Source organism: Salvelinus fontinalis, chromosome 23, assembly GCF_029448725.1.
Source record: "Salvelinus fontinalis isolate EN_2023a chromosome 23, ASM2944872v1, whole genome shotgun sequence".
Classification (NCBI taxonomy): domain Eukaryota; kingdom Metazoa; phylum Chordata; class Actinopteri; order Salmoniformes; family Salmonidae; genus Salvelinus; species Salvelinus fontinalis.
Window position 1 is genome coordinate 12,947,475 of NC_074687.1, and position 24,716 is coordinate 12,972,190.

A 24,716-nucleotide genomic window follows, 5' to 3' on the forward strand; every position below is an offset into this window, starting at 1 on the left:
ACCAAACACCAAAACGGCCCCCTTCTCCCCTAAGTCGACCAACACAGACCTTTGACTCAGTTGTTGTTTGTTATCATAATATATTTTTCCAGTTTGATGAAACTCCCTCTCCAACATGTATTTTTGTTTCCTTTTTCAGTTGTATATCACATTCAATTATGATACTGGTACAGATAATGTCACTCCTCACCATCATGGCTAGCTGTTCAGACCAGCCTTCAACCTTTAACCTCTAGCCAAATTTCCGATATCTCCGTTTACAAATTGGTGTGCTGTAAAACGCTCCCTTGTGCTGCCATGTGTTGTACAAATGCTGTGCCTTTCTGCTGACACCTTCAGTACACAAAATAACTGGGAATCCTCACACAGTCACACACAAAGCTCTGGCCCTATGCAGCTCAGTTCCTATAAAACTCTGTTCCTATACATCTCTGTTCCTATACATCTCTGTTCCTATACATCTCTGTTCCTATACAACTCTGTTCCTATACAACTCTGTTCCTATACAACTCTGTTCCTATACATCTCTGTTCCTATACATCTCTGTTCCTATTCGACTCTGTTCCTATACATCTCTGTTCCTATTCAACTCTGTTCCTATACATCTCTGTTCCTATTCGACTCTGTTCCTATTCAACTCTGTTCCTATTCAACTCTGTTCCTATACATCTCTGTTCCTATACAACTCTGTTCCTATACAACTCTGTTCCTATACATCTCTGTTCCTATACATCTCTGTTCCTATTCAACTCTGTTCCTATTCAACTCTGTTCCTATAGATCTCTGTTCCTATACATCTCTGTTCCTATTCAACTCTGTTCCTATTCAACTCTGTTCCTATACATCTCTGTTCCTATTCAACTCTGTTCCTATAAAACTCTGTTCCTATTCAACTCTGTTCCTATTCAACTCTGTTCCTATACATCTCTGTTCCTATTCAACTCTGTTCCTATTCAACTCTGTTCCTATACAACTCTGTTCCTATTCAACCCTGTTCCTATACAACTCTGTTCCTATACAACTCTGTTCCTATACAACTCTGTTCCTATTCAACTCTGTTCCTATTCAACTCTGTTCCTATAAAACTCTGTTCCTATTCAACTCTGTTCCTATTCAACTCTGTTCCTATTCAACTCTGTTCCTATTCAACCCTGTTCCTATACAACTCTGTTCCTATTTAACTCTGTTCCTATTCAACTCTGTTCCTATTCAACTCTGTTCCTATAAAACTCTGTTCCTATTCAACTCTGTTCCTATTCAACTCTGTTCCTATTCAACTCTGTCCCTATTCAACTACCTCCAATATTATCCACTACATTCACTAAGGATCCAGACAACAAGGATACCTTTACGTACCTACCTATATCTACGTACCTCTACCTACCAACCTACCTCTACCTTCCTACCTACCTACCTCTACCTACCAACCTACCTCTACCTTCCTACCTACCTACCTCTACCTACCCACATACAGTGCCTTGCAAAAGTTTTCACCCGCCTTGGCGTTTTTCCTATATTGTTGCATTACAACCTGACATTTAAATTGATTTTTATTTGGATTTCATGTAATGGACATACACAAAATAGTGAAAATTGGTGAAGTGAAATGAAAAAAATTACTTATTTTAAAAACAAACAAAAAAATACTTTCGCACGTCACTGTACCTCCACTTACCTGTACCTACCTATACCTACAGTGGCAAGAAAAAGTATGTGAACCCTTTGGAAAACCTGGATTTCTGCATAAGTTGGTCGTAAAAATGTATCTGAACTTCATCTAGGTCAAAATAATATATAAACACAGTCTGCTTAAACTAATAACACACAAACAATTATACATTTTCATGTCTTTATTGAACACATCGTGTAAACATTCACAGTGCAGGGTGGAAAAAGTATGTGAACCCTTGGATAACTGGTTGACCCTTCTTTTTTTTTTTTTAAGTATTTTATTTTTGCATTTTCCAATTAACAACATTCAAGACAAACATGACAAGATATTAGACAACAATAGGACAAAGTGACAATAACAGATGAGCGTAACAAAGAAAGAAAAAATAAAACAAATTATAATTATATATACAGACATACAATAAGAAATAAAAATAATAATGAGACATTGGATCATAAGGTCACCTGCCGTAGGCTACATATTATACGTTACGTGTGAAACATTATATAAGGATAATCTAGAGGTTCATTCAATGTGATGTGGGGGGAGATTCTCCATATAGTCAATAAAAGGTTGCCAAATTCTGTAAAATGTATTTAACTTATTCCTCAAGCGGTAAGTAATTTTCTCCAGTGGGATACAACTATTAACTTCTGATAGCCACATTGCAACTGGCAGGGGGGAATCCAATTTCCATTTCAAGGCGATACATTTCTTGGCAATCTCTAACAATATTTCTGTTAGCTTTATAGTATGGCTTTGCCAAAGATTGGTGTTAGTAAAGTTGCCCAGTAGACAGACCTCCGGGTCTAGAGGGAATGCAACCCCATGAATTGAGGATATGGTATCGCATACCCCCTGACAGAAACTGTGTAGTTTTGAACCCTGCCAAGTGGAATGGAGGAATGTTCCTTCATCTGAGCCACATCTAAAACATAGGGAGGAGATATCAGGGTTGAACTTGTGCAGTCTAGATGGGGTGATATAGAGCTGATGGAGGAAATTAAACTGAATCAGTCTGTATCTGGAGTTCAATGTGGATGTAACACCATCCCTGTGTAGCAGTGTGATGTTGTTCCCCTAGATTACGCACCAAATTGCACACAAGGACCAATTCAAATAGGCCAGGTCAAGAGGGGATGTTAATAATCTGATAATAATAATAATAATTCAGTGTATTTTTTTATTTAATTACAGCTGCATAGCTAATGTTTTTATTTGGTGTACAAACACTTTTTCATACCAATATTGTACATACAAGTGATTGTAAAAGTTTTGTATATTTTGGTTTGGCCCATCGCGGGTTATCTGTATCCCAATACCACTTTATCGTTCTCTTTTGCCTGACCCTCGGCTAGCAAGGTGCCGGAGAGCTGTGACTGCACCAAGGGTAACGTGTGTGTTGTCTCTTCGTGTGCAGGGCAAATAAAAAGATTTCAACGAGCAGACCATCAGTTGTGGCAGCGTCTTCATTAAGAATTACACAACGCAGAACGAACCACGCTACACCTGCATAGGTCACTCCATAGACCCTCATCGAGATCAATACCCAGATCTTTTTCCCATCTAAGTCGGGGTTTATCTAGCCCAGGCAGTGTTAGTCCTGACATAAGAGCATCGTAAACACGGGAAATGGTCTTGAACAGTGGTTGGTCTGCGTGGCAGAGTTGTTCAATAGGTGACATCTTAGGTAGGTTCCATTGTCCCTTGAGAGACACCCTAATTAAGTTTCGTAGTTGTAGGTAGCTAAAGAAGTCCCTATTAGGCAAGTGGTATTTCTGTTTCAGCTGATCAAAAGACATAAGAACTCCCTCCTCGTAACAATGCTCCAGAAGTGTGATCCCCCTATCAGACCATGGTCTAAAGTTACTATTCTGGAAAAACATAGGAATCAATCTATTGTTCCATAAAGGGGTTTTAGGGGAAAGGAATCCCCCTCGTCCGAACAGCTCATGTAGTTTGCCCCATGCCAGGACAGAATGTATGATTAAAGGGTTGTCTGTGATGGTTTTTATAGATTTTCTGTCCCATTTGTAAAACAATTCTGCCCCAGTGTCATCATTTACCTCAAGCTTTTCAATGTTCAACCATGAGGGAGAGGGACCCTTGTCAAACCTCTGAGCCAGAAACCTAGACTGTGCTGCCCAGTAGTACATTCTAAAGTTGGGGAGGTTTAAGCCCCCTTGACTGTAATCAAGGGTCAGTTTATCCAGGCCAACCCTAGGGGTTTTGCCGTGCCAGATAAACCGTCTGGTCATCTTGTCGAGAGAGGAAAAGAATGCTGCGGGAACAGGGATAGGGAGAGATTGAAACATATATAGAAATCTGGGCAGGACATTCATTTTAATTACATTGATTCTACCCAGTAGAGTGAGAGGTAAGTCCATCCATTTACAAAGGTCACCCTCCACCTTTTGCAACAAATTGGCCAGATTGAGTTCATAGAGGTTGTTCAGGTTACCATCCACCATTATGCCCAAATATGTGAAGCCCATAGGCGACCATCTAAAAGGAAACTTGTGCTTGATGGTATGGTGTTTAAAGACAGACAACGGTAAGATTTCGCTTTTATCTAAATTGACCTTATATCCAGAGAAAGAACTATAACACTGTAGTAGGATCTGCAAGTGAGAGAGGGAGTGTTCTGGGTTTGTTAGAAATAAGATAAGGTCGTCCGCAAAGAGTGATAATTTATGGGTATGGGGGCCCACCTCAAAGCCATGTATGTCAGGGCACGTTCTAATAGCCTCAGCCAACGGTTCGATGGCGAGGGCAAAGAGGTGGGGGCTAATTGGGCAACCTTGTCTGTTCCCCCTATAGAGAGGGAAAGAGGAGGAAGTAATCCCGTTGGTAGCAATCCTAGCTTTAGGAGATTTGTAGAGTGATTTTATCAAATTTACAAACCTGGTACCTAAACCAAACTTTTCCAAGACGCGAAAGAGGTAAGGCCATTCAACCCTATCAAAGGCCTTTTCAGCGTCGAGGGAGACTGTGACACTAGGTATTTTGTTTTTGTTAGCAAGGTGAATTATATCAAAGAACCTTCTGAGATTGTTGGAGGACAATCTATTAATTATGAAGCCAGTCTGGTCTGGGTTGACCAACAGGGGAAGACATAACTCCAATCTCTTAGATAGCATCCTGGTGACCAGTTTACAATCTGTGTTAAGGAGAGAGATTGGTCTATTTGAGGCACACTTCAGTGGATTTTTCCCTTTCTTGTGGATTACAGTAATCACTGCTTGACAGAAAGACTCTGGGAAGCAGTTGTCTTCCCTGGCTTTTTTAAGTACCTCCATAAGGTAGGGGACCAACAGCTCCCTAAATTCTTTATAGAACTCTGGAGGGAAGCCATCCTCCCCAGGAGATTTATTAGAAGGTAAGGATTTAATGGCCTCCAACAGTTCAGGAACTGAGAAGTGTTCACTCAGGCGCTCGCTGTCTTCCCCTGACAGGCATGGGAGGTTGAGAGAGGAGAGAAAGGAGTCGATCTCTGATAGATCATCGCTTGATTGGGAAGTGTAGAAGTCTTCATAGTATTTCTTAAAAGTATTATTAATTTCAGTAGGGTCGAAAGATATCTCATTAGTGAGAGTTTCTATAGCATTAATTGTCCTCTTACTTTCCTCTGCTTTCAGTTGCCATGCCAATACTTTGTGTGCTTTCTCTCCAAGCTCGTAATAACGCTGTTTTGATTTAGTGATGGCCCTCTCAGCTTGATATGTGTTCAGAATATTATATTTCAGTTTTTTATTTACCAAAAGCCTGTATAGATCTTTAGTTGGGCCTCTTTGGTAGGTTTTCTCTAGCTCTGAGATTTCAGATTCAAGGGCACTCATTTCCGCAGTGTTTTCTCTTCAGCCCTTTAGTATAGGAAATGATCTGTCCCCTCAGATAGGCCTTCAATGTGTCCCAAAGAATGAAACTGTCAGGAGCAGAGGGTTTGTTTGTCAAAGTGAAAATATTGATCTGCTCTTTGATGAATGCACAAAATTCAGGTTGCTTTAGGAGTGTAGAATTTAGTCTCCATCTATATGCTTCATTTACCTTGGTAGGAATGGAGATTGATAATACATTTACATTTACATTTAAGTCATTTAGCAGACGCTCTTATCCAGAGCGACTTACAAATTGGTGCATTCACCTTATGACATCCAGTGGAACAGCCACTTTACAACAGTGCATCTAAATCTTTTAAGGGGGGGGGGGGGGGTATTCCTTAAAGAGGTGGGGTTTCAGGTGTCTCCGGAAGGTGGTGATTGACTCCGCTGTCCTGGCGTCGTGAGGGAGTTTGTTCCACCATTGGGGGGCCAGAGCAGCGAACAGTTTTGACTGGGCTGAGCGGGAACTGTACTTCCTCAGTGGTAGGGAGGCGAGCAGGCCAGAGGTGGATGAACGCAGTGCCCTTGTTTGGGTGTAGGGCCTGATCAGAGCCTGGAGGTACTGAGGTGCCGTTCCCCTCGAAGCTCCGTAGGCAAGCACCATGGTCTTGTAGCGGATGCGAGCTTCAACTGGAAGCCAGTGGAGAGAGCGGAGGAGTGGGGTGACGTGGGAGAACTTGGGAAGGTTGAACACCAGACGGGCTGCGGCGTTCTGGATGAGTTGTAGGGGTTTAATGGCACAGGCAGGGAGCCCAGCCAACAGCGAGTTGCAGTAATCCAGACGGGAGATGACAAGTGCCTGGATTAGGACCTGCGCCGCTTCCTGTGTGAGGCAGGGTCGTACTCTGCGGATGTTGTAGAGCATGAACCTACAGGAACGGGCCACCGCCTTGATGTTAGTTGAGAACGACAGGGTGTTGTCCAGGATCACGCCAAGGTTCTTAGCGCTCTGGGAGGAGGACACAATGGAGTTGTCAACCGTGATGGCGAGATCATGGAATGGGCAGTTCTTCCCCGGGAGGAAGAGCAGCTCCGTCTTGCCGAGGTTCAGCTTGAGGTGGTGATCCGTCATCCACACTGATATGTCTGCCAGACATGCAGAGATGCGATTCGCCACCTGGTCATCAGAAGGGGGAAAGGAGAAGATTAATTGTGTGTCGTCTGCATAGCAATGATAGGAGAGACCATGTGAGGTTATGACAGAGCCAAGTGACTTGGTGTATAGCGAGAATAGGAGAGGGCCTAGAACAGAGCCCTGGGGGACACCAGTGGTGAGAGCACGTGGTGAGGAGACAGATTCTCGCCACGCCACCTGGTAGGAGCGACCTGTCAGGTAGGACGCAATCCAAGCGTGGGCCGCGCCGGAGATGCCCAACTCGGAGAGGGTGGAGAGGAGGATCTGATGGTTCACAGTGTCGAAGGCAGCCGATAGGTCTAAAAGGATGAGAGCAAAGGAGAGAGAGTTAGCTTTAGCAGTGCGGAGCGCCTCCGTGATACAGAGAAGAGCAGTCTCAGTTGAATGACTAGTCTTGAAACCTGACTGATTTGGATCAAGAAGGTCATTCTGAGAGAGATAGCAGGAGAGCTGGCCAAGGACGGCACGTTCAAGAGTTTTGGAGAGAAAAGAAAGAAGGGACACTGGTCTGTAGTTGTTGACATCGGAGCGATCGAGTGTAGGTTTTTTCAGAAGGGGTGCAACTCTCGCTCTCTTGAAGACGGAAGGGACGTAGCCAGCGGTCAGGGATGAGTTGATGAGCGAGGTGAGGTAAGGGAGAAGGTCTCCGGAAATGGTCTGGAGAAGAGAGGAGGGGATAGGGTCAAGCGGGCAGGTTGTTGGGCGGCCGGCCGTCACACGACGCGAGATTTCATCTGGAGAGAGAGGGGAGAAAGAGGTCAGAGCACAGGGTAGGGCAGTGTGAGCAGAACCAGCGGTGTCGTTTGACTTAGCAAACGAGGATCGGATGTCGTCGACCTTCTTTTCAAAATGGTTGACAAAGTCATCTGCAGAGAGGGAGGAGGGGGGGGGAGGGGGAGGTGGATTCAGGAGGGAGGAGAAGGTGGCAAAGAGCTTCCTAGGGTTAGAGGCAGATGCTTGGAATTTAGAGTGGTAGAAAGTGGCTTTAGCAGCAGAGACAGAAGAGGAAAATGTAGAGAGGAGGGAGTGAAAGGATGCCAGGTCCGCAGGGAGGCGAGTTTTCCTCCATTTCCGCTCGGCTGCCCGGAGCCCTGTTCTGTGAGCTCGCAATGAGTCGTCGAGCCACGGAGCGGGAGGGGAGGACCGAGCCGGCCTGGAGGATAGGGGACATAGAGAGTCAAAGGATGCAGAAAGGGAGGAGAGGAGGGTTGAGGAGGCAGAATCAGGAGATAGGTTGGAGAAGGTTTGAGCAGAGGGGAGAGATGATAGGATGGAAGAGGAGAGAGTAGCGGGGGAGAGAGAGCGAAGGTTGGGACGGCGCGATACCATCCGAGTAGGGGCAGTGTGGGAAGTGTTGGATGAGAGCGAGAGGGAAAAGGATACAAGGTAGTGGTCGGAGACTTGGAGGGGAGTTGCAATGTGGTTAGCGGAAGAACAGCATCTAGTAAAGATGAGGTCAAGCGTATTGCCTGCCTTGTGAGTAGGGGGGGAAGGTGAGAGGGTGAGGTCAAAAGAGGAGAGGAGTGGAAAGAAGGAGGCAGAGAGGAATGAGTCAAAGGTAGACGTGGGGAGGTTAAAGTCGCCCAGAACTGTGAGAGGTGAGCCGTCCTCAGGAAAGGAGCTTATCAAGGCATCAAGCTCATTGATGAACTCTCCGAGGGAACCTGGAGGGCGATAAATGATAAGGATGTTTAGCTTGAAAGGGCTGGTAACTGTGACAGCATGGAATTCAAAGGAGGCGATAGACAGATGGGTAAGGGGAGAAAGAAAGAATGACCACTTGGGAGAGATGAGGATCCCGGTGCCACCACCCCGCTGACCAGCTGCTCTCGGGGTGTGCGAGAACACGTGGGCGGACGAAGAGAGAGCAGTAGGAGTAGCAGTGTTATCTGTGGTGATCCATGTTTCCGTCAGTGCCAAGAAGTCGAGGGACTGGAGGGAGGCATAGGCTGAGATGAACTCTGCCTTGTTGGCCGCAGATCGGCAGTTCCAGAGGCTACCGGAGACCTGGAACTCCACGTGGGTCGTGCGCGCTGGGACCACCAGATTAGGCTGGCCGCGGCCACGCGGTGTGAAGCGTTTGTATGGTCTGTGCAGAGAGGAGAGAACAGGGATAGACAGACACATAGTTGACAGGCTACAGAAGAGGCTACGCTAATGCAAAGGAGATTGGAATGACAAGTGGACTACACATCTCGAATGTTCAGAAAGTTAAGCTTACGTAGCAAGAATCTTATTGACTAAAATGATTAAAATGATACAGTACTGCTGAAGTAGGCTAGCTGGCCGTGGCTGCGTTGTTGACTTTGTAGGCTAGCTGGCAGTGGCTGCGTTGTTGACACTACACTAATCAAGTCGTTCCGTTGAGTGTAATAGTTTCTACAGTGCTGCTACAGTGCTGCTATTCGGTGGCTAGCTGGCTAGCTAGCAGTGTTGATTACGTTACGTTGCGTTAAAAGAACGACAATAGCTGGCTAGCTAACCTAGAAAATCGCTCTAGACTACACAATTATCTTTGATACAAAGACGGCTATGTAGCTAGCTATGTAGCTAGCTATGTAGCTAGCTATGTAGCTAGCTACGATCAAACAAATCAAACCGTTGTACTGTAATGAAATTAAATGAAAATGTGATACTACCTGTGGAGCGAAGCGGAATGCGACCGGGTTGTTGAGTGCGGAAGTTCTATTCGGTAGACGTTGGCTAGCTGTTGGCTAGCTAGCAGTGTTTCCTACGTTAAGGACGACAAATAGCTGGCTAGCTAACCTCGGTAAATTAAGATAATCACTCTAAAACTACACACTCTGAACTACCCAATTATCTTGGATACGAAGACAGCAAAGACAACTATGTAGCTAGCTAACACTACACTAATCAAGTCGTTCCGTTGAGTGTAATAGTTTCTACAGTGCTGCTATTCGGTAGACGGTGGACGTTTGCTAGCTGGCTAGCTGGCTAGCTGCTGGGCAGATAGCAGTGTAGACTACGTTAGGACGACGAAATACGATAATTACGCAATTATCTTTGATACAAAGACGGCTATGTAGCTAGCTAAGAAGACATTGCTAAGATTAGACAAATCAAACCGTTGTACTATAATGAAATGTAATGAAATGTAATGAAAAGTTATACTACTATTCGGTAGACGGTGGACGTTTGCTAGCTGGCTAGCTGCTGGGCAGATAGCAGTGTGGGCTACGTTAGGACGACGAAATACGATAATTACGCAATTATCTTTGATACAAAGACGGCTATGTAGCTAGCTAAGAAGAAATTGCTAAGATTAGACAAATCAAACCGTTGTACTATAATGAAATGTAATGAAAAGTTATACTACCTGCGGAGCGAAGTGCGAATGCGACCGCTCGCTCCAAACCAGACTCGAGCGTTCGAAGTATTCAGATATATTTTATTTGAAAAGACAAGTAGTTGAATTTTTCAATGCGTTTGAAAATACCCAAATACACTGACTCAAATAAACTCCCATGCATTTAACCTAGTTATTTGAAAATACTGCTTGTACCAGGGGAGAATGGGGAGAATGGTCACTAAGCAATCTGGGGAGATACTCGACATCTAACACTCTATGGAACAGTTGTGTCGACAGTAAAAAGTTATCTATGCGTGTGTGTGTCTTGTGTGGGTGTGAATAAAAAGAGTAGTCCCTATCCTGTGGGTGCAACTGTCTCCAGATGTCTAGTAAATTGAGATCTTTCATGAATGACATGGCGAGCTTGCTTGCTTTGGTAAGAAGTGAGGGTTTATCAGAGGACCTATCAAGAACTGTATCTAAACAAAAATTTAAATCTCCTCCAACCAGTAACCATCCTGGTGGTGCTTGAGCGACCTGAAGAAAGACATTCTGAATAAACATATGGTCATCGAAGTTAGGAGCATAAATATTCAATAGGGTCCAAGACTCTGAAAACATATGCCCCTGCACCAAAACAAACCTGCCAGAGGGATCAGAGATGGTGTTGCTAACGCAGAAGGGGATGTGTCTACTTATCAAAATTGCAGTTCCTCTTGCTTTGGAGTTAAAAGAGGACGCAAAAACTTGTCCTACCCATTCCCTCTTCAATTTCTTGTGTTCACTGGCTGTAAGATGTGTTTCTTGTAAAAACACGATGTCAGCCTTTAATTTCTTAAGGTATGTATAGACTCTCTTCCTTTTAATCGGGCTGTTAAGACCTTTTACGTTGAATGTGACATATTTTAGTGGATTAAGCATAGTAGGGTTTCAAATATGTAACTGAATGGAAATCTATCATATGTAGATAGTTAGGAAATGTTTCAACATTGGTTTGAACACAGAAGTGACCTATGTGTCTCTTTAGGAAGGAAACAATAAACATAGAAAAAAGGGGAAAAAAATAAAGAATCCCACCCACCCCGATTGTTAGGCTAAAACCACAATCCCAACAATCAAACATGAATACACTTGTAGAGATACGTTGCTGCTCGCTTTCCATCTTGCTCTTACTATCTAAACCTTGGCGTAAACTAAAACCTGCGAGCTCTCTAAATTGAAAACAAATGTTGTGAATAGACATTTATGGCTGAATATTTACTGCCCACGGTAAGGGCTGCTTGAGTCTCTTTTCGAAAGATTAACATAAATGAGGGGGAAAGCAGTGGGCCAAAACCCACTTATTTGCTTCGCCCAGTGATATGTACTAAACCAAAATATACTCTCCTGTAAATGTAATAGAACTCACCCCGGAAAGATACGGTTAGTTGAAAATGTACAAACCAATTATAGCGACCAGGAGGATATCAGCGGTTCAGTCCGGAAAAGAGAAAACAAACAAACTGCATCTTATCCCCCAAAGAGACCGTTCTGGCTCAGACGTTGCTCAGTTCTTTGAGAAAAGTGTACACTTCTCCCGGCGTGTTGAAGAGATGGCTTCGACCGTTGTACTGAACTTTCATCCGCGCAGGGTGGATGAGGTAGCCGATGATGTTCTTCTCCTTCAGTGCCTTGGCGGCAGGTCTGAACTGCTTGCGACGTCTTGCGAGATCCGCGCTCATATCCGGGAAAAGGCTGACCCTCTTGCCATCAATGGTTATGTCCCCTTTGGCTCTTGCGAGTTGCAGTACCTTCTCTCTGTCTTGAAAACGGAGGAACCTGACCAGGACGGCCCGTGGGGGCTCATCTGGCCGGGGTTTCGGCGCTGATGTTCTGTGGGCGCGTTCGATTTCCAGTGGCTTGGTGAAGTTGATTGTGCCTAGGACATCCGGGATCCATTGAGTGAAGAAACGGACCGGGTCACGGCCCTCGCTGTCCTCTTTCAATCCCACCACACGGATATTACTACGTCTGCTCTGGTTCTCCATCTGATCTACCTTGTTTTTGAGGTAGGCATTGTCCTTTTGCAGTTGTATCAAGACCTGGTCATGTCGAGCGATGGTGTCTTCAACTGTGCTAATGCGCAACTCTGCCTCAGTCGTTCTCAAAAGGAGATCATTCATGGAGGATTTCAGGTCGTCAATGGAAGAATGGAGTTCGGCCGTTCTCTTATCGATTTTCATAGAAAGACCTTTGTTACCATCCTGAATTTCCCGGAGGAGAGTAGCCAGCATGTCGGCAGGCTCGCAAGAGGCCGAGAGCAACAGTCTGGAACTGTCGTTTGAGTTATGAGGGCTAATGCTAATCTTGCTAGCGTTATCGTTATCTTGGGAGTCAACGACGTTTTGGTCGTCCTTCTTGCCTCTCTTTCGGCGGTCCATGGCTATTTGGGAAGGTAAGTACTTGACAATTTATCAGCCGATGTTAGAATATTGTTTCAAATTTGTTATTTAAGTAATAATAGAATAACTTTGAAGAGCCCGGTTTGTCAACGTCTGCTCAGCTCCGCGGCATCACGTGACCCCCTTGGTTGACCCTTCTTTGGCAGCAATAACCTCAACCAAACATTTTCTGTAGTTGTGGATCAGACCTGCACAACAGTCAGGAGGAATTTTGGACCATTCCTATTTACAAAAACTGTTTAGGGTCAGCAATATTCTTGGGATGTCTGGTGTGAACTACTCTCTTGAGGTCATGCCACAGCATTTCAATCGGTTTGAGGTCAGGACTCTGACTGGGCCACACCAGAAGGTGTATTTTCTTCTGTTGTTTATTTACTTCTGTGCTTTGGGTAGTTGTCCTGTTGCATCACCCAACTTCTGTTGAGCTTCAATTGGCGGACAGATAGCCTAACATTCTCCTGCAAAATGTATTGATAAACTTGGGAATTCATTTTTCTGTCAATGATAGCAATTGTCCAGACCCTGAGGCAGCAAAGCAGCCCCAAACCATGATGCTCCCTCCACCATACTTTACAGTTGGGATGAGGTTTTGGTGTTGGTGTGCTGTGCCTTTCTTTCTCTACACATAGTGTTGTGTGTTCCTTCCAAACAACACAACTTTAGTTTCATCTGTCCATAGAATATTTTGCCAGTAGCGCCGTGGAACATCCAGGTGCACTTTTGCAAACTTCAGATGTGCCGCAATGTTTTTTTTTGGACAGCAGTGGCTTCTTCCGTGGTGCACTCCCATGAACACCGTTCTTGTTTAGTGTTTTATGTATCGTTTACTCGTCAACAGAGATGTTCGCATGTTCCAGAGAATTTAGTCTTTAGTCTTTAGCTGACACGCTAGGATACTTCTTAACCTCATTGAGCATTCTGATCTGTGCTCTTGCAGTCATCTTTGCAGGACGGCCACTCCTTGGGATAGTAGTAACAGTGCTGAACTTTCTCGATTTACAGACAATTTGTTTTACCGTGGACTGATGGACATCAAGGCTTTTAGAGAACATTTTGTAACCCTTTCCAGCTTTATGCAAGTCAACAATTCTTAATCTTAGGTCTTTTGAGATCTCTTTTATTCAAGGCCTGGTTCACATCAGACAATGCTACTTGTGAATAGCAAACTCAAATTTTGTGAGTGTTTTTATAGGGCAAGGCAGCTCTAACCAACATCTCCAATCTCATCTCATTGATTGGACTCCAGGTTAGCTGACTACTGACTCTAATTAGCTTTTGGAGAAGTCATTAGCCTAGGGGTTCACATACTTTTTTCAACCTACACTGTGAATGTTTAAATTATGTATTCAATATAGACAAGAAAAATACAATAATTTGTCTTATTAGTTTAAGCACACTATGTTTGTCAATTGTTGTGACTTAGATGAAGATCAGATCAAATTTGGTGAGCAATTTATGCAGAAATCCAGGTAATTCCAAAGGGTTCACATACTTGTTCTTGCCGCTGTATCTACCTACCTACCTATACCTACCTACCTATATCTACATACCTGTACCTAACTATCTACCTAAATCTACGTACCTGTACCTACCTACCTACCTAAATCTACGTACCTGTACCTACCTACCTACCTACCTACCTACTTACCTGTACCTTTCTATACCTATACCTATCTACCTATCTACCTATACCTACCTACATCTACCTACCTACATCTACCTACCTACCTACCTACATCTACCTACCTACCTACCTACCTACCTACCTACCTACCTACCTACCTACCTACCTATACCTACCTACATCTACCTACCTATACCTACCTATACCTACCTACCTATACCTACCTACCTACCTCTAACTACCTACCTTCCTTTACCTACCTACCTCTAACTACCTACAGTGCTTTCGGAAAGTATTCAGACCCATTGACTTTTTCCACATTTTGTTACTTTACAGCCTTATTCTAAAATGTATTAACTAAAAAAAATCTACATACAATACCCTATAATGACAAAATTAAAACAGGTTTTTAGACATGTTAGCAAATTTATACAAAATAAAACAGAAATACCTTGTTTACATAAGTATTCAGATACTTTGCTATGAGACTCGAAATTGAGCTCATGTGCATCCTGTTTCCATTCATCATCCTTGAGATGTTTCTACAACTTGATTGGAGTCCACCTGTGGTAAATTCAATTGATTGGACATGATTTGGAAAGGCACACACCTGTCCCACAGTTGACAGTGCATGTCAGAGCAAAAACCAAGCCATGAGGTTGAAGGAATTGTCCGTAGAACTCTGAGACAGGGTTGTGTCGAGGACAAGTCTCTGAAAAGCCTTAGGCGGGCCAGCCAGAGCCCGGACTTTAACCCGATCTAACATCTCTGGAGAGACCTGAAAATAGCTCTGCAGCGACACTCCCCATCCAATCTGACAGAGCTTGAGAGGATCTGCAGAGAAGAATGGGAGAAACTTCCCAAATACAGGTGTGCCAAGCTTGTCGCGTCATACCCAAGAAGACTCGAGGCTGTAATCGCTGCCAAAGGTGCTGAGTAAAGGGTCTGAATACTTATGTAAATGTGATATTTCCACAACATTTTCTAAAAGCTTGTTTTTGCTTTGTCATTATGGGGTATTGTGTGTAGATTGATGAGGGGGGAAACGATTTAATCCATTTTAGAATAAAGCTGTAACGTTTAAAAAAATGTGAAGAAAGTCAAAGTGTCGGAATACTTTCCAAATGCACTGCACCTACCTACCTACCTACCTACCTACCTCTACCTACCTACCTACCTACCTACCTCTACCTACCTACCTACCTACCTACCTCTACCTACCTACCTACCTACCTCTACCTACCTACCTACCTACCTTTACCTACCTACCTACCTACCTACCTACCTACCTTTACCTACCTACCTACCTTTACCTACCTACCTACCTACCTACCTAACTACCTACCTCACCACGTAACTCTCTACCTACATAGCTACATATACCTACCTATACATGCATACCTACCTACCTACCTCTACCTACCTATACCCACCTACCTATACCTCTACCTACCTACCAATACATGCATACCTACCCCTACCTACCTACCTCTACCTCTATCTACCTACCTACCTACCTATACCTACCTACCTACCTACCTACCTACTTACCTACCCCCATATCCCTACCTACCTACCTACCTAAATACCTCTACCTACCTACCTACCTACCTCTACCTACCTATACTCACCTACCTATACCTCTACCCTTCCTACCTATACATACACACATACATACCTACCTACCTACCTACCCCCTAACTCCCTACCTACCTATACCTACCTACCTACATATACCATCCATTGTAGATTATTGATTGATGAGGATGTGTAGATTGATGAGGGAAAATGTGAAAAGGCCAAGGGGTCTGAATACTTTCTGAATGCACTGTACCTAGTTACTTATACCTACCTATCTACCTATACCTAACTACCTATACATACATACATACCTACCTACCTATGCATACCTACCTATCTCTACCTACCTATGCATACCTACCTACCTACCTACCTCTACCTACCTACCTATCTACCTACCTACCTACCTATCTACCTACCTCTACCTACCTACCTACCTATGCATACCTACCTACCTATGCATACCTACCTATCTCTACCTACCTATGCATACCTACCTATCTACCTACCTCTACCTACCTATGCATACCTACCTACCTACCTCTACCTACCTATGCATATCTACCTACCTCTACCTATCTATGCATATCTACCTACCTCTACCTACCTATGCATATCTACCAACCTCTACCTACCTATGCATATCTACCTACCTCTACCTACCTATGCATATCTACCTACCTCTACCTACCTATGCATATCTACCTACCTCTACCTACCTATGCATACCTACCTATCTCTACCTACCTATGCATACCTACCTACCTATGCATATCTACCTACCTCTACCTACCTATGCATACCTACCTACCTACCTACCTCTACCTACCTGCCTATCTACATACACCATCCATTGTAGATTATTGATTGATGAGGATGTATAGATTGTAGATTGATGAGGGAATATGTGAAAAAGTCAAGGGGTCTGAATACTTTCTGAATGCACTGTACCTAGTTACCTACCTATACCTAACTACACCTACCTACCTACATATACTACCTATACCTACATATACAGTTGAAGTCAGGAGTTTACATACACTTAGTCATTAAAATTAGTTTTTCAACCACTCCACATTTTTCTTGTTCACAAACTATAATTTTTGCAAGTCCTTTAGGACATCTACTTTGTGCATGACACAATTAATTTTTCCAGCAATTGTTTAGAGACAGATTATTTCACGTATAATTCACTGTATCACAATTCCAGTGTATCAGAAGTTTACATACACTAAGTTGACTGTGCCTTTAAACAGCTTGGAAAATTCCAGAAAATTATATCATGGCTTTAGAATCTTCTGATAGGCTAATTGACATCATTTGAGTCAATTGGAGGTGTACCTGTGGATGTATTTCAAGGCCTACCTTCAAACTTAGTGCCTCTTTGCTTAACATCATGGGAAAATCCAAAGAAATCAATATTTGTGGAGTGGTTGAAAAACGAGTTTTAATGACTGGAAACTAAGTGTATGTAAACTTCCGACTCTAACCGTATGTCCAGCTCTTGCATTAACTGTTCTTCGTTGTATGTAAACTTCCTGACTTCAACTGTACCTACACCTACCTATGCATACAGACCTTCCTACATACCTACCTACCTAAATTACTACCTACCTGATAGCTGTAAACTTCGGTGCTGAAATTGCTTTCTTGCTCTCTGCTGCGAGATTTGTCCAGCAGAAGCTCTGCTCTAACACCCAAAAGCTCAACTCTGTCTGTATGGCTAACTGAGAATCACTGTACCCTCTCTCTCTTTAAACATTGGTGACATGAGGGTAGGGAATGTGTGTTTGACTCTCTTCTGTATACAGTATTATGGTGTTGTTGTAGCAGTTCCCCTGCCTCTCTCTGGTGTAAACTCTCTGTCTCTGCTGGCGTTTTCTCTTCAGGATCTGCCGTCATCCGTCCAACCCAAGAGTCGACAGGTGAATACCAGCACTCTCTACCTTGTGAAACACACAGCTGAACTGTAACACACAACCCCTCACAAGTCCTCCATTCATTTCCCCTCATCCAATTTCTACACGTCTGCGTGTGTGTGTGTGAACCACAGTGTGTTTGCGAGTTCACATGCGCCCCCCCCCCCTCCCCCCATTGACTAACTGCCAAGGTCAACCCATATGAGTAGACTCCATTCACTTACAATGTTGTTAATATACTGTGGCTACAGACTGATCTTCGGTGCTGTGTTTAGAGCAGGATAGTGTCTGCTAGACAGGATAGTGGATCATGTGTAGAGCTACTGTAAGCCATGACCTCTCCCAAAGAAATACTACTGGATATTGGTCTCAATCCAAGACAATTCAGACTCCAAATCTTCCCCAGCTGCTTACATATGTCATACCTAGTCTGTCTGTCTGTCTGTCTGTCTGTCTGTCTGTCTGTCTGTCTGTCTGTCTGATTAGAGTTCCAGGCCTCCAGTGCTGCCCATCACTCCGGCTCCTCTCTCCCTAGCTCCCCTGCCTAGCCTAGGGACATGGAATGGCTTGTGGCCCCCCTTTAGTCACCAATATCCAGACCTTCCCCTTAAGACAGAATACAGATTGTAATGGGGCATGCCTAAATCAGATCAAAGTCTGGTGGCCTCTAGCCCTGGTCTTTGACAGCTATAGGGTAGTGCAGGCTTTTGTTCCATCCCAGCAATAACACCCCTGATTCTACTTGTTACGGTATCTATTATTATTGTTGATAGCTAGCTGATACAGTCTGCTCACCCTGTGGGTCAACAGGACCAGAGCTGGTTTAGGACAGTCTGCTCACCCTGTGGGTCAACAGGACCAGAGCTGGTTTAGGACAGTCTGCTCACCCTGTGGGTCAACAGGACCAGAGCTGGTTTAGGACAGTCTCACCCTGTGGGTCAACAGGACCAGAGCTGGTTTAGGACAGTCTGCTCACCCTGTGGGTCAACAGGACCAGAGCTGGTTTAGGACAGTCTCACCCTGTGGGTCAACAGGACCAGAGCTGGTTTAGGACAGTCTCACCCTGTTGGTCAACAGGACCAGAGCTGGTTTAGGACAGTCTCACCCTGTGGGTCAACAGGACCAGAGCTGGTTTAGGACAGTCTCACCCTGTGGGTCAACAGGACAAGAGCTGGTTTAGGACAGTCTGCTCACCCTGTGGGTCAACAGGACCAGAGCTGGTTTAGGACAGTCTCACCCTGTGGGTCAACAGGACCAGAGCTGGTTTAGGACAGTCTGCTCACCCTGTAGGTCAACAGGACCAGAGCTGGTTTAGGACAGTCTGCTCACCCTGTGGGTCAACAGGACCAGAGCTGGTTTAGGACAGTCTGCTCACCCTGTGGGTCAACAGGACCAGAGCTGGTCTGGGACAGTCTGCTCACCCTGTGGGTCAACAGGACCAGAGCTGGTTTAGGACAGTCTTCTCACCCTGTGGGTCAACAGGACCAGAGCTGGTTTAGGACAGTCTGCTCACCCTGTGGGTCAACAGGACCAGAGCTGGTTTAGGACAGTCTCACCCTGTGGGTCAACAGGACCAGAGCTGGTTTAGGACAGTCTGCTCACCCTGTGGGTCAACAGGACCAGAGCTGGTTTGGGACAGTCTCACCCTGTGGGTCAACAGGACCAGAGCTGGTTTAGGACAGTCTCACCCTGTGGGTCAACAGGACCAGAGCTGGTTTAGGACAGTCTCACCCTGTTGGTCAACAGGACCAGAGCTGGTTTAGGACAGTCTCACCCTGTGGGTCAACAGGACCAGAGCTGGTTTAGGACAGTCTCACCCTGTGGGTCAACAGGACCAGAGCTGGTTTAGGACAGTCTGCTCACCCTGTGGGTCAACAGGACCAGAGCTGGTTTAGGACAGTCTCACCCTGTGGGTCAACAGGACCAGAGCTGGTTTAGGACAGTCTGCTCACCCTGTAGGTCAACAGGACCAGAGCTGGTTTAGGACAGTCTGCTCACCCTGTGGGTCAACAGGACCAGAGCTGGTTTAGGACAGTCTGCTCACCCTGTGGGTCAACAGGACCAGAGCTGGTCTGGGACAGTCTGCTCACCCTGTGGGTCAACAGGACCAGAGCTGGTTTAGGACAGTCTGCTCACCCTGTGGGTCAACAGGACCAGAGCTGGTTTAGGACAGTCTGCTCACCCTGTGGGTCAACAGGACCAGAGCTGGTTTAGGACAGTCTCACCCTGTGGGTCAACAGGACCAGAGCTGGTTTAGGACAGTCTGCTCACCCTGTGGGTCAACAGGACCAGAGCTGGTTTGGGACAGTCTCACCCTGTGGGTCAACAGGACGAGAGCTGGTTTAGGACAGTCTCACCCTGTGGGTCAACAGGACCAGAGCTGGTTTAGGACAGTCTCACCCTGTGGGTCAACAGGACCAGAGCTGGTTTAGGACAGTCTGCTCACCCTGTGGGTCAACAGGACCAGAGCTGGTGACTAACTGTAACTTTGTAACCAAAGAGTATATACCTAGTTTGCTTTGACTCGTAAAATCCTAGCTGTAAACTAATGGCACAGGCATTGTTTAAACAGTGATGCTCCATCACCCTTCTCCTCACCCCTTTCATCATTGTCTTTGTGGATCCCAACAGAAACACCATCACTGACTGTCTGTGTGTGTAGACTCAAACGCCCATCTTAAACCCATACACCAGCGCAAACCCAACGAGTAACTTGACCTGAGCTTTAATCTAATTAACCTAACCAAACCTTATCCCAGGAGAGTTGCGTACATCCAGTGTGTAGATGCCACCAGTAGAGGTCGCCCACAGTAGCACTGTCTCACTGAGACATGGCTGCAGTTACAGCACTGAACTGCACAGTCGCACATTCAACGGCATTACACGTCAGTCTCTAATCAGATAACTAAGACCCATGCATGGGCAGTATTGGACAGTTTGGAGGGGGTTACTGGCTCCTCAAGCCCTCTATAATCTCACCCGTTAGCACGTGACATCATCATCCATTATGAAACCCATCAAATTGTTTTGGATTCCTGTTACTGAATGCATTCTACCTCCCTTCCTTGATCAGCAATCACTGATCTGACACTGTTGAATAGGTTAAAGCTCATCCATGTATTTCACCAATCTAGTCATTTCAGATCTTTTCAAATTAAGGCAGGAACAAGGGAAGGAATATGTGTTCAAAATAATTCCAACGGGCCAGTCTCATCATTATAAGAAGGAAGGAATACGTGTTTAAAAGCATTCCAACGGGCCAGTCTCATCATTATAAGAAGGAAGGAATACGTGTTTAAAAGCATTACAACGGGCCAGTCTCCTCATTATAAGAAGGAAGGAATACGTGTTTTAAAGCATTCCAACGGGCCAGTCTCATCATTATAAGAAGGAAGGAATACGTGTTTAAAAGCATTCCAACGGGCCAGTCTCCTCATTATAAGAAGGAAGGAATACGTGTTTTAAAGCATTCCAACGGGCCAGTCTCCTCATTAGAAGAAGGAAGGAATACGTGTTTTAAAGCATTCCAACGGGCCAGTCTCATCATTATAAGAAGGAAGGAATACGTGTTTAAAAGCATTCCAACGGGCCAGTCTCCTCATTATAAGAAGGAAGGAATACGTGTTTTAAAGCATTCCAACGGGCCAGTCTCATCATTATAAGAAGGAAGGAATACGTGTTTAAAAGCATTACAACGGGCCAGTCTCATCATTATAAGAAGGAAGGAATACGTGTTTAAAAGCATTCCAACGGGCCAGTCTCCTCATTATAAGAAGGAAGGAATACGTGTTTTAAAGCATTCCAACGGGCCAGTCTCCTCATTATAAGAAGGAAGGAATACGTGTTTTAAAGCATTACAACGGGCCAGTCTCATCATTATAAGAAGGAAGGAATACGTGTTTAAAAGCATTACAACGGGCCAGTCTCCTCATTATAAGAAGGAAGGAATACGTGTTTTAAAGCATTCCAACGGGCCAGTCTCATCATTATAAGAAGGAAGGAATACGTGTTTTAAAGCATTCCAACGGGCCAGTCTCCTCATTATAAGAAGGAAGGAATACGTGTTTAAAAGCATTCCAACGGGCCAGTCTCATCATTATAAGAAGGAAGGAATACGTGTTTTAAAGCATTCCAACGGGCCAGTCTCATCATTATAAGAAGGAAGGAATACGTGTTTAAAAGCATTCCAACGGGCCAGTCTCCTCATTATAAGAAGGAAGGAATACGTGTTTTAAAGCATTCCAACGGGCCAGTCTCATCATTATAAGAAGGAAGGAATACGTGTTTAAAAGCATTACAACGGGCCAGTCTCATCATTATAAGAAGGAAGGAATACGTGTTTAAAAGCATTCCAACGGGCCAGTCTCCTCATTATAAGAAGGAAGGAATACGTGTTTTAAAGCATTACAACGGGCCAGTCTCATCATTATAAGAAGGAAGGAATACGTGTTTAAAAGCATTACAACGGGCCAGTCTCCTCATTATAAGAAGGAAGGAATACGTGTTTTAAAGCATTCCAACGGGCCAGTCTCATCATTATAAGAAGGAAGGAATACGTGTTTTAAAGCATTCCAACGGGCCAGTCTCCCCATTATAAGAAGGAAGGAATACGTGTTTAAAAGCATTCCAACGGGCCAGTCTCATCATTATAAGAAGGAAGGAATACGTGTTTTAAAGCATTCCAACGGGCCAGTCTCCTCATTATAAGAAGGAAGGAATACGTGTTTAAAAGCATTCCAACGGGCCAGTCTCATCATTATAAGAAGGAAGGAATACGTGTTTTAAAGCATTCCAACGGGCCAGTCTCATCATTATAAGAAGGAAGGAATACGTGTTTAAAAGCATTCCAACGGGCCAGTCTCATCATTATAAGAAGGAAGGAATACGTGTTTAAAAGCATTACAACGGGCCAGTCTCATCATTATAAGAAGGAAGGAATACGTGTTTAAAAGCATTCCAACGGGCCAGTCTCCTCATTATAAGAAGGAAGGAATACGTGTTTTAAAGCATTCCAACGGGCCAGTCTCCTCATTATAAGAAGGAAGGAATACGTGTTTAAAAGCATTCCAACAGGCCAGTCTCCTCATTATAAGAAGGAAGGAATACGTGTTTTAAAGCATTCCAACGGGCCAGTCTCCTCATTATAAGAAGGAAGGAATACGTGTTTAAAAGCATTCCAACGGGCCAGTCTCATCATTATAAGAAGGAAGGAATACGTGTTTAAAAGCATTCCAACGGGCCAGTCTCATCATTATAAGAAGGAAGGAATACGTGTTTAAAAGCATTCCAACGGGCCAGTCTCCTCATTAGAAGAAGGAAGGAATACGTGTTTAAAAGCATTCCAACGGGCCAGTCTCCTCATTAGAAGAAGGAAGGAATACGTGTTTAAAAGCATTCCAACGGGCCAGTCTCATCATTATAAGAAGGAAGGAATACGTGTTTTAAAGCATTCCAACGGGCCAGTCTCATCATTATAAGAAGGAAGGAATACGTGTTTTAAAGCATTCCAACGGGCCAGTCTCATCATTATAAGAAGGAAGGAATACGTGTTTAAAAGCATTCCAACGGGCCAGTCTCATCATTATAAGAAGGAAGGAATACGTGTTTTAAAGCATTCCAACGGGCCAGTCTCATCATTATAAGAAGGAAGGAATACGTGTTTTAAAGCATTCCAACGGGCCAGTCTCCTCATTATAAGAAGGAAGGAATACGTGTTTTAAAGCATTCCAACGGGCCAGTCTCATCATTATAAGAAGGAAGGAATACGTGTTTAAAAGCATTACAACGGGCCAGTCTCCTCATTATAAGAAGGAAGGAATACGTGTTTTAAAGCATTCCAACGGGCCAGTCTCATCATTATAACCAGGGTTGAGGTCAATACCATTTAAATTCCATTTCAGAGGATGAATTGAATCCTCTTTGACAGAAACAGGCAATTCATGAAATTAAGTCCATTTCAATTTATCCTCTGAATAAAATGAATTGAAGTGGAATTTATGTCCAACACTGAAAGTGACATCCTCCATGTTAATCCATCACCATAGTAGCATTAATGCTTAACATTCTCTATCTCCCCCACGCTCCACTCACCGTACTGTGTGTGTAGACACTCTGTAGTCGTTTTACTGCATGATGTGTGTGTGGTGCTTTCACATCCTAGATGGTCGTACCCAGACCTCCAATCAAGGATAAAATGTCCGTCAAGGTAAGATATAGTGTTGCCTCCACAGTGCTACACCATTGAGATAAAACGGCAGACATCCTAGGAATTGTTTTATCTAAACCATAGTTATTCCCTTAGATGACTGTAATAGGAATTTTCTCCTAAACAACATCCCATATAGTAGAATCTAACAGCCAAAGACGACTAAAACCACAATGAAAAACCACAGCCTTTTGATTATTGTAACTAGTCAAGTCTTACTGTATTCAGAGTGCATTATCACAAGGTCTCAATACCCTTCTCAGAGAAATGTAATAAATATCAACATATAAACAGGTCTTCTCAGACACTGCACAAGACTGGTACTCTGGTGGTAAAGGTGTGTTGAATCAGTCAGTGATACAGAACATATGTTTTAACAAGTCCAAAGAGAGATTCTAAAGAGACAACCCTGTGTTAACGATCCCTGAGAGATTCTAAAGAGACAACCCTGTGTTAACGATCCCTGAGAGATTCTAAAGAGACAACCCTGTGTTAACGATCCCTGAGAGATTCTAAAGAGACAACCCTGTGTTAACGATCCCTGAGAGATTCTAAAGAGACAACCCTGTGTTAACGATCCCTGAGAGATTCTAAAGAGACAACCCTGTGTTAACGATCCCTGAGAGATTCTAAAGAGACAACCCTGTGTTAACGATCCCTGAGAGATTCTAAAGAGACAACCCTGTGTTAACGATGCCTGAGAGATTCTAAAGAGACAACCCTGTGTTAACGATCCCTGAGAGATTCTAAAGAGACAACCCTGTGTTAACGATCCCTGAGAGATTCTAAAGAGACAACCCTGTGTTAACGATCCCTGAGAGATTCTAAAGAGACAACCCTGTGTTAACGATCCCTGAGAGATTCTAAAGAGACAACCCTGTGTTAACGATCCCTGAGAGATTCTAAAGAGACAACCCTGTGTTAACGATCCCTGAGAGATTCTAAAGA

At 44.2% G+C, this 24,716-nt stretch overlaps 1 protein-coding gene across 18 annotated transcripts in view; it reads left to right on the top strand.

The window, feature by feature from the left end:
* The window catches only part of LOC129820868 (peripheral plasma membrane protein CASK-like), a 237,314-nt gene that overhangs the window by 189,559 nt on the left and 23,039 nt on the right, over positions 1 to 24,716 (top strand). For 11 of the 18 annotated variants that reach the window (XR_008754252.1, XM_055877926.1, XM_055877920.1 and 8 more), the window contains 2 exons: positions 17,534 to 17,569; positions 23,724 to 23,768. Coding sequence is in view for 17 of the 18 variants with exons in the window: in XM_055877926.1 (XP_055733901.1) it covers positions 17,534 to 17,569; positions 23,724 to 23,768 (81 nt within the window). In the remaining variant the exon portion in view is untranslated. The remainder of the gene's footprint in view (positions 1 to 17,533; positions 17,570 to 23,723; positions 23,769 to 24,716) is intronic. The other 7 variants (XM_055877923.1, XM_055877931.1, XM_055877927.1 and 4 more) reach the window with 1 other exon arrangement.